Source organism: Mya arenaria, chromosome 7 (assembly GCF_026914265.1).
Source record: "Mya arenaria isolate MELC-2E11 chromosome 7, ASM2691426v1".
Lineage (NCBI taxonomy): Eukaryota > Metazoa > Mollusca > Bivalvia > Myida > Myidae > Mya > Mya arenaria.
In genome coordinates, this window is record NC_069128.1 from 53,831,932 (window position 1) to 53,843,457 (window position 11,526).

Genomic DNA, 11,526 nt, shown 5'->3' on the forward strand with positions numbered 1-11,526 from the left:
CATCTTGGTTATTTCATGTGTATTTCCTCATCTTGGTTATTTCATGTGTATTTCCTCATCTTGGTTATTTCATGTGTTATTCCTCATCTTGGTTATTTCATGTGTATTTCCTCATCTTGGTTATTTCACATGTTATTCCTCATCTTGGTTATTTCATGTGTATTTCCTCATCTTGGTTATTTCATGTGTATTTCCTCATCTTGGTTATTTCACGTGTAATTCCTCATCTTGGTTATTTCACGTGTAATTCCTCATCTTGGTTATTTCATGTGTAATTCCTCATCTTGGTTAGTTCATGTGTAATTCCTCATCTTGGTTATTTCATGTGTAATTCCACGTGTAATTCCTCATCTTGGTTATTTCACGTGTATTTCCTCATCTTGGTTATTTCATGTGTAAATCCTCATCTTGGTTATTTCATGTGTAAATCCTAATCTTGGTTATTTCACGTGTAAATCATCATCTTGGTTATTTCATGTGTAAATCATCATCTTTGTTATTTCACATGTAAATCCTCATCTTGGTTATTTCACGTGTAAATCCTCATCTTGGTTATTTCACATGTAAATCCTCATCTTGGTTATTTCATGTGTAAATCCTCATCTTGGTTATTTCATGTGTATTTCCTCATCTTGGTTATTTCACGTGTATTTCCTCATCTAGGTTATTTCACGTGTAATTCCTCATCTTGGTTATTTCACGTGTATTTCCTCATCTTGGTTATTTCACGTGCAATTCCTCATCTTGGTTATTTCACGTGTAAGTCCTCATCTTGGTTATTTCATGTGTAAGTCCTCATCTTGGTTATTTCACGTGTAATTCCTCATCTTGGTTATTTCACGTGTAATTCCTCATCTTGGTTATTTCACGTGTATTTCCTCATCTTGGTTATTTCACGTGTATTTCCTCATCTTGGTTATTTCACGTGTATTTCCTCATCTTGGTTATTTCACGTGTAATTCCTCATCTTGGTTATTTCACGTGTAAGTCCTCATTTTGGTTATTTCACGTGTAAGTCCTCATCTTGGTTATTTCATGTGTAAGTCCTCATCTTGGTTATTTCACGTGTAATTCCTCATCTTGGTTATTTCACGTGTATTTCCTCATCTTGGTTATTTCACGTGTATTTCCTCATCTTGGTTATTTCACGTGTATTTCCTCATCTTGGTTATTTCACGTGTAATTCCTCATCTTGGTTATTTCACGTGTAATTCCTCATCTTGGTTATTTCACGTGTATTTCCTCATCTTGGTTATTTCACGTGTAATTCCTCATCTTGGTTATTTCACGTGTAATTCCTCATCTTGGTTATTTCATGTGTATTTCCTCATCTTGGTTATTTCACATGTATTTCCTCATCTTGGTTATTGCATGTGTATTTCCTCATCTTGGTTATTGCATGTGTATTTCCTCATCTTGGTTATTTCATGTGTTATTCCTCATCTTGGTTATTTCACGTGTATTTCCTCATCTTGGTTATTTCACGTGTATTTCCTCATCTTGGTTATTTCACGTGTATTTCCTCATCTTGGTTATTTCATGTGTATTTCCTCATCTTGGTTATTTCATGTGTATTTCCTCATCTTGGTTATTTCATGTGTATTTCCTCATCTTGGTTATTTCATGTGTATTTCCTCATCTTGGTTATTTCACGTGTAATTCCTCATCTTGGTTATTTCACGTGTATTTCCTCATCTTGGTTATTTCACGTGTAATTCCTCATCTTGGTTATTTCACGTGTAATTCCTCATCTTGGTTATTTCACGTGTATTTCCTCATCTTGGTTATTTCACGTGTATTTCCTCATCTTGGTTATTTCATGTGTATTTCCTCATCTTGGTTATTTCATGTGTTATTCCTCATCTTGGTTATTTCATGTGTATTTCCTCATCTTGGTTATTTCATGTGTATTTCCTCATCTTGGTTATTTCACGTGTATTTCCTCATCTTGGTTATTTCACGTGTAATTCCTCATCTTGGTTATTTCACATGTAATTCCTCATCTTGGTTATTTCACGTGTATTTCCTCATCTTGGTTATTTCATGTGTATTTCCTCATCTTGGTTATTTCATGTGTATTTCCTCATCTTGGTTATTTCACGTGTAATTCCTCATCTTGGTTATTTCACGTGTATTTCCTCATCTTGGTTATTTCACGTGTAATTCCTCATCTTGGTTATTTCACGTGTATTTCCTCATCTTGGTTATTTCACGTGTATTTCCTCATCTTGGTTATTTCACGTGTAATTCCTCATCTTGGTTATTTCATGTGTATTTCCTCATCTTGGTTATTTCATGTGTAATTCCTTATCTTGGTTATTTCATGTGTAATTCCTCATCTTGGTTATTTCATGTGTATTTCCTCATCTTGGTTATTTCACGTGTATTTCCTCATCTTGGTTATTTCACGTGTAATTCCTCATCTTGGTTATTTCATGTGTATTTCCTCATCTTGGTTATTTCATGTGTAATTCCTCATCTTGGTTATTTCATGTGTAATTCCTCATCTTGGTTATTTCATGTGTATTTCCTCATCTTGGTTATTTCACGTGTATTTCCTCATCTTGGTTATTTCACGTGTAATTCCTCATCTTGGTTATTTCACGTGTATTTCCTCATCTTGGTTATTTCATGTGTAATTCCTCATCTTGGTTATTTCATGTGTAATTCCTCATCTTGGTTATTTCATGTGTATTTCCTCATCTTGGTTATTTCATGTGTATTTCCTCATCTTGGTTATTTCATGTGTAATTCCTCATCTTGGTTATTTCATGTGTATTTCCTCATCTTGATTATTTCATGTGTAAATCCTCATCTTGGTTATTTCATGTGTAAATCCATGCTCTTGCTATTCTAAGTTCAATTTCCATCCACAGTTTGTGACATTAAACACAAGCGTTATAATTAAGTGATATTATTTCAATCACAAGGGTATTTCATAAATATTTGTTCCATGTTGTCCTTATAATGTTCAATTTAAACTAGCTGGCATATAAGTGAAAAGCTTTGTAAATTATCCACACGATAGTTATGGAACTGTTCAGCTCCGCCTACTTTTTACCGTTCCAAGATGGAAGTTAAAGTATCAATAGGCTCATTATTCAGAACTTTGTTAAAGTTAACAACATGATTAACAACATAATTGTTAATTTTCAACCTTTATTATTTTCTGATGTGTTCACATATCTCAATATGAGGAAGTACAGTTAATACAACTGTCTCAAACCTTGATATAAACACAACAAATAACAATTGTATTGATTACATTTCCAGTGAAGTAACAATTAGTGTTGGGAATCGGTTCCAATTTTACAATCGATAATCGGTTCCACTCAAGTAACCGATTATCGATAGTACAATCGTTTTTTTAAAATACTAGATAAAACCTAAAGTGAAGTTTTATTCATGCACATTACTAAACTCTTAATCATTATATGCATATACGTTATGTCTATGATTGAAGTAATTGAGTGTATATAAAAAATAGTTCATTTTTACTTGCTCATTGTGGCTTTCATCTGCCATTTTGTTAAAGATAACATCTGAACACTTACTTATATTTTTTTTCATTTTTTTTCGATGATCGATTATAACCAAATACAATCGATTGTCGCCGATTTCAGGCCCAACCAATCGATTTTCGATTATAATCGATCATCGGAACATCACTAGTAACAATTTTAAAATAAACATGATGAAGTTTACAATGTTGTTAACCATAACAAAGTTATGAACAACCGGCCCATTGAAAACAAAGATAACACAATCTAATATGGTACTTATGCTCAGGTTTACTTTAAATTGAGTATGACAGGACAAACCTAACCTCGAAATGATTACAACTGGAGACAGAGGTTGTTTTTGTAAAACAAACATATTTTCAAAACTTTTATTTTGAATGGTATAAAAAGCATCACAAAAATCAAATATCTTCACAATTTCTTTCAAAACTATTCAATGTTCACCTTTTACCTTTTCAAGAATGATATGCCATTAACTGCTTGCAGAAATGAAGTTGTATTTATCTTTCTCTGGGGTACATGTATGTTTAACAGTATAATGGAATTAACATTTAACAGCTATTTCTTTCAGTCAGAAACAAAGCTCAGTATGAAATTGCAGGGTCTGAATTGTGAAGCATAAGGATATGAATACACAATAACTATAATGTCTTGACCACTACTACAAATAGTAATATGCGAATTAAATTTTTAATAGAAAAATCCAAATAAATTGCCTTATATGCATTATAATTTATTCCAAAAAAAATACCTTTAAAATAAATTGTCAAATTGTTCCCCAATTCTGTTCTCCAATGCTGTCCTTTGTAGATTCAAATATCTTCTAAACAAGCTTCAATCATTAGTTCTTTCACTATGTAATCTTTATTGGAAGTTAAACATCCTTTTGAAGAACTTCTCAAAGATACATGGATCAATCTATCACATTAATTTAAAACAATTTTAATTTATGAAACACCTCAGTGGCTCGTTCAGTTAGTCAATTCTATCAATGCTTCGACCACATTCCCCCGATGTTCCCGCAGTTTTCTCTCAGCGAGGTTTCTAGTTATCTCCATCTCATGGACCTGAAAACATATATCAAGTTTTAACAGTCGAAAAATCCGTAAGATCCCCCTTTGGTAGAAATAAAATACATTGATATACTTGATCCTTAGAAGGGTTTAGAAAAAAATGGCAAATTTTAGTCTGAAATGGTGTTTTTCATTTTTTCCCCCCTCTTTTCTGACACCAAATAAGTTAACCTACACAATTTAAGGGGGGCAGGGGGGTTAATGATTTAAAGATTTCAATTTTTTATACTTGGGATCATCCTTGAAAAACTGAAAATTATTGATTTTTATCCTTTGACTAATCGGCCATATACTTCAACATTATATACATTTCAAGACTAAATTTGTACATCATAATTTTCTGTTAATTTTTCTGTTCCCAACTATAATATATCTTTGGATATGGGGGGGGGGGGGACTTGTGAACTAGATAAACACTTGAAACGAGTCAAAGATTGTCTATGAAAAGGTAAATATATAAATACAAGACAAGCTGTGAGAAAATCCTATATGCATACCTTATAGATGTGAACACACAGATTTTTTTCAAATGCAATGTCAGATTTACATGGCAAGGATGGACAACTTTGACTTATACCAGGGCGCAACACTAATGGTAACCTGGTGATCTGAGACACCCAATTTTATGAAAGGATTCATTACCACAGTCAATTTGCTAGGAAACCCGCCGGGTCACCAGATTAAAACACTCTGCCACTGTGGTAATATCATATATGTTTTAGTTTTTTGTCCAATGAAAAACAAAAATAAATACAAAACTATGCTTTATCAATAAAGAAACAATCTTCATGTATATATCAAACGCACACTGCCTGGTGCGACGTCATTAAATGTATTACGGGTCGGTGTTCTCTGCAGCGTTGATAAGTACATACAGAGAAGCCAGTCTCCTTTAAAAACAACATCTTTATTGGATATTTGAGATAATTGTCAGCCCTTAATTTTATGAATAATTGATGAATAATGACATTACATAAATAAAGCAAAAACAAAATAACTGAACAGTTCAGTTTGTCCAATTTTAGTATGACCGAGAATTCTGCCACACATTTTTGCGATGTGAATTATGTCATAAATCTTTCACGATGTGGCGATTTGTAAGCGATGCTCCAGAGCCATTTCCCACATAGAAATAAAAGCTTGATGAGGAAAGGCAAAAGGATAAAAATTGATTCCTAGTTTATTTCAATACAAAAAACTATTTAATTGTTTTATTACAATATTTTTTTTGCAGGACACCGTTTTCTTAACAGGTCACCAATTTTTGGAAGTAGGTGATCCTGCGGGTCACCTGATAAAAAAATTAGTGTCGAGCCCTGCTAAAACATGTACTTGGTTGTATTTAGCTAAAAAATAAATTTTGAGTTAAAGAAAGACAAGTCATATATATACCGTTATAGCAACACTTTTACCATCACACTAGTTTTTATTATTTTAACTAGCTAAGCCTTAATAGGTACATGGTCTGTCCAGAAAAAAATATATGTGTTAAGTTAGGGTTAAATCAGGTATGGTTGATTAAGTACTAAGGCTTTCTGTTTGTTTTTATTTCTTATAAGACTTTTATAATGTAAGAAAGTTATTGCAACCATTGGGGGATAGCATTAAAGTAATTTTCAGTATAATGCTTTAATGGAAAAAACGTTTTTAAAATAAAAAAAAATAAAAAAATGTAGACCTAGGGTCAGTAATTCCGAACCAGCAATTTTTTTTAGGCCCTAAATACAAGGGATTAAACAAGCAATGTTAAACATGTTAAATAAATAAATAAACTTACAATAAGATCTACATCCTCCTTGGTGATCTTCACTTTAGACAATTCTTTTTCCATTTCTTTCTTGGCAACTGACAGCTTCTGGTTTTCATCATTGGCTACCCTTATGGCCTGAAAAGAAATAAACAATGTCATGGTAACATGATCATGTTGGTCACTTGACTTTATCAACAAGAAAGTTTTAAGTTACACTGAATCTGCAATTTTTCAATGGCAAACAGTATAGATTTTGCCTGACAGCCTTTAACATTCATCATTTCAAAAAAAAAAAGGGGGTTAATGTGGAAACTGCACACAAAATGGGTTTTCTATTTAGTTAAATGCTATTTTTTCAGCAGGATGTATGTTTACAGAGGAAAAAATAAATGATGCTGACTCATACCATATTCTGGTCTGACACTCAGTTTTGACCCAAGATGACCACTATTGAATATTATTCACACAGGTCCTAAATATCATGATAATAAATATTCTGAATGTGTTTCTTGAAGATTGGATGAATACTGATAAAGTATCAAATCAAATACAGCCGCTTTACAGTGTTAAAACACTCCTAAGCAGACAGTGATCTCCCTTGAAATGCATACTCTTTTTAGTTATTTATAATGCAAAGGGAAGTAAGCGCTATGTGGTGTTTTTAATCAATTTAAGCGTTTAGAATCAAGCCTATTGTGTATGTAAAATATATGTTTGCTTGCTCTTCAATGTGCCAGTAGACTTGAACAATCTCAATTTCACTTTTTATTTAATTAAAGCAAACTTTCAAAGCGTCCACTACACAAAAATGCACATAAGGGTATACACCTAATCTGTAGCCCAGACAGCTAATGTATAACTTTATATAACTGTAATGAACTAAATTCTTAACAAGAGCAGTCATAAGACAGACCACTCAACTATACATGTATTAAGCACCTATGACTTAGAAATGAGTCCAATAATGATGTTGCATGTGCTGGCCCTGACAAAAGCAATTAAAAAAAAAGTCAAATTAAAAAGCAGAAAAATATAAAAATGTGCATGTCAAAAGCAATCTAACAAAAGGACCGTTAGTTAGATACATACATGTACCCTTGAGAGCTTGGCTCCTGTTTTAGATCAGGAAGTTGATTCGGTTACATTTCAGTATTAGATAATTTTCTACATTTAGTAATTATGCTGTAGAGGGGAAATAGTTCATATTATAGTTGGGTTAAAAGTTAAATTTGCATGAAAATGTCTTTTAATATGTCATGGTAGTATAGTGGATAGCATACTTGAACAACTATCCAGTGACCTGGATAAGATTCCCAGCTGCCTGAGACAGAATGCCCCACAAAATGATTTTAGTTTTGTTTTTACTTGAATTGCCTATAGATGTTTTATGATCTTGATACAGAAAGTGTAAAATTTAGACAAGCCAGTAGAGCACAGGCCCTAACAGGTCTCTTGTTAGAGTAACGTGTGACGTCAAAGACGCAACAGATCCCTTCAGAAACAAGGGCTGTCACAGAGACAGCACGCTCGACTATTCCGCCGCTTTTCGGTGTATGGATTGAAAAGTTTTGGCGAAACATGCATGGATCACTGTTAGATTAGATTTCAATGCAATACATGATGTGCTGAGATATTACATAAGTTGAATTGGAAAATATTTGAGATGGAATGCAAATTTTAACATAAATGCTAAGTCGAAAAAGGGGAATAATTTTGCCCAAATGCTTGATAGAGTTACCTCCTCCAGTGTATAGGTTGGGGGCATGATGGTGAACAAGCATGCAATGTTTTAAAGCCAGATGTCAATGGACTTTGAAAATATTTGAGGTGGTACGCAAACTTAAGGTAAATTCTAAGTCGAAAAGGGGCATAATTTTGACAAAATGCTTGATAGGGTTACCTCTGTGTACAGGTTGAGGGCATGGTGGTGAACAAGCGTGTAAAGTTTCAAAGCCAGATGTCAATGGACTTTGAAAATATTTGAGGTGGTACGCAGACATAAACGTAAATTCTAAGTTGAAAAAGGGGCATAATATTGTCAAAATGCTTGATAAGAGTTACCTCCTCCTATGTACAGGTTGGGGGCATGATGGTGAACAAGTGTGCAAAATTTCAAAGCAATATGTCAATGGACAAATATGTCAAATATTTGAGGTGGTACGCAAACTTTAACATAAGTGGTTATGCCGACGCTCGGGTGACTAGGATAGCTCTCCTTATTCTTCGATTAGTCGAGCTAAAAAGCATGCTCAACCCTGAAGGGGTTGGCTGGTCTTTTTATACAGTAAATTCTCAATCCACACAGAGCCCGGTCTTTGCTAATTTGCATATTTCCAACCAAGTAAATATACGTACTATGAACGTACTTCAGTTTATAAAGGAATGTTATACTATGAATACCCATCCGCTACAGCGGATCTCTACATTGGATAGCTTTTGACATGTAACAAACAGTGTTCTCAATAAGAACCGGCTGCCAGGCAAAATGGACAGTTCAAATGGCAATAGGGCCGGTTCAAATTTGGAAAACTAAATGAATTTTCAGTAGAATAAGTAGAAGATCGTTGGTTACTTTACTATATCAGATGGTTCAACCGAAACTTATTGAGAACCCTGTGTAACAAAGAAAATTTCATCATTAACATTTCACATATAAACTATCAAAACATTTTTTTTTAAATGATGTATATGATTGTCTTAATACAATTTGCAAATGTTAACAAAATTGCTATGACCGTCTGCTTCAAATACTGCTTCTAAACAACAATGTATAAAATGGTGTGCCTGGTTTCTTCAATAAAATTTACAATTATTTTAAAAGATTTGTAAGTGCTTCACGACAATTTTCACCATCCCTTCACTTTTTCTATCACATTTTATTTCATCATTTAATGAATGAAATCTCGATGTACATTGTGATTGGTCGACGTTAAATAGCTCCACCTACTGACGATGTTTCACTAATTAGCTGTTACTTTTCCCAATTGTTTGATTAGGGGATTACCGATTATGAAAACAAACACAATAACTAGGCACATGGGAAGATGAAAAGGGCAGCACGGCACATTTTTGGCAGTCAAAGGGGCAGCATGGTGTTAGCCGTCGCTCAAAACACCAAGCAGAAACACTACTGTCATGAGTATTGGACAATATGTATTAATTATGACAGTTCATTATTAACGCTGATTGGCTGAAAAGAAAATCTGACAGGCAAGAAGCACAGTGTGTTTACATCACTTATCACCTGGCGATTTAAGGCCCACTTTAGGGGAAATTATGATGACTGAAACTGTGATGTCTGCCTAATGTGTTAATTTATTAATCATCAAAGGCGACTCTGTCAAAAACAGGGCACATTGGGGTGTATGAAAAGGCAGCAGGGCACCCCCAAAGAGCAGGGGGTTGCCCCATCACGCTATTTATGCCTAGCTGGAGCACTGGTGCTACATTTATTAAATTAACTATCATAAAGGACAGGGTGCAGCAACCTGCCATATCTCTTAAGCTCAAACCCTACTTCTAATCCCTACACTTTTAAACGGGATGGTGATAAAATGGGATGTTTTGAAAAAATTTGAAATTACATTTCGACAAATATTTGATAATTGAAATAGATTATAAAAGGTTATATTCGTATTAACCATGTGTAACTGCAAAAGCATTTTGCTCAAAATATACATTAAATCCATTACAAACAGGTTTTAGATATTTCATCAATTTTGGTAAACAAAGCTTTTAATGACACAGACAACAGTTTTGCATATATGAACTGCAGGTGCCCTTAATGTATATAAAGCATTATGTTTTGAAAGTAAGGAATAAAAAGCATAACCTCATAATTGCAGACATCGCGAAAGTTCCAAAAGTCTTGGTCATTCAGACCAACAGCCTCTAATATTTTGTCGGTCCGAAAGAAAACTCGATGGTTTGACAATTTATTATTGAAACTTTAGTAATCTTGTTTTTCTTTCTGCTTTCATCTACTTCCTTTTGCAAGCTAGGTTTTGCCCCGGAATAAAATTTTAAGGTAGCCACACTTAATATATGAATATTCTGATTTGTCGATTGGTTGGCAATTTGTATTTTTCGAATCGTCCTGGTACGGGTTTAGTAATCGAATTACATGTCCCAAAGGATAAGATTATTGTTTGGAACATTTGGAACTATCATTTAAAACATTCCAATGTTCATGAAAATAGTTTTAGGGTAAATTAGCTTGTTTGTATGATCTTTTACATAAAACGCTTTAGCGCAGTGGTCGAAATTAGCACAAGCCCGCAACCCCTGCTCTGGTAAAATGTCTTCAGGGCTTGCTCAAATTCTGAATTTTATATAGCAGGGCTTGTTCATAAATATGATTCCATGCAATAAAATAAGAGTTCGGGCTTGTTCATCCAAAAGTCTAATTTCGATGACTGTTAGCGTGCTATCATAATCGGAACGAATGGCCCAAAATGAAGGAGTTGCCATGAAAGAATCGTAAATTAAAATCCGCCAACGTTCAATTATTTGGATTTGTATGTTCTATTGATCAGTAATAGGATCGATGTGTCTGTGACGTCTACAGCTGAAATTTGAATACAGCCTAGAAAGTTCTCGACATTTTTTTTTAGAGCCAAAGTGGCTAAGCAGGGTCGCATTGGTAGAGAAGTGGATAAGCCAAAATGTCCGTATACTATACCGTTGAAAAACAATTTTTGCAAATAATACCAATTAATCGTAAAATAATAGTGTACCTCTCCAATATCTTGCGGTGCGATTTCGGTTTCCTCAACAAAGTCTGTTACTTTCTCCAAATCAGCCGCACTGGAGTCATATTTTCCGGGCTTTTTAGCCTTATTTCCACTTTCATCGCCGTTTGTTTCGGTTATTTCTTCCTCGGCGGACATTTTGGCGAACATGTGCCTTATTACTGATTATAATATTCGCAAAAAGGTTACACGCCACCAAAAGTATTATCACAAGTAAGCTCCCTCACAGTGACCTCCCTGTAGTACTTGGATGTTAAATCTTTGCCTTCACAATAATTTTGTAAAGCTATTCAACAAACTGTTTACCACTATTTATCACAAAAATTATCTCTACTTTCCAAAAGATTAACCATACAATACTGACATATTGTGAGAAAAAATGGATTTATATAAACTGTTTTTTAGAAGTATCAGCGATCCTTTTTATAGAA

At 33.9% G+C, this 11,526-nt stretch overlaps 1 protein-coding gene across 1 annotated transcript; it reads right to left on the reverse strand.

Annotated features, from left to right (window-relative positions):
• Positions 1 to 3,875: 3,875 nt before the first annotated feature.
• LOC128240154 (huntingtin-interacting protein K-like) lies at positions 3,876 to 11,252 on the reverse strand. Its single transcript, XM_052956673.1, has 3 exons — positions 11,081 to 11,252; positions 6,372 to 6,479; positions 3,876 to 4,588 (listed from the first exon to the last, which is right to left on the reverse strand). The coding sequence occupies exons 1-3, from the start codon at positions 11,243 to 11,245 to the stop codon at positions 4,493 to 4,495; spliced, it is 369 nt and encodes a 122-aa protein (XP_052812633.1). The 5' UTR covers positions 11,246 to 11,252; the 3' UTR covers positions 3,876 to 4,492.
• Between the last annotated feature and the right edge of the window lie 274 nt (positions 11,253 to 11,526).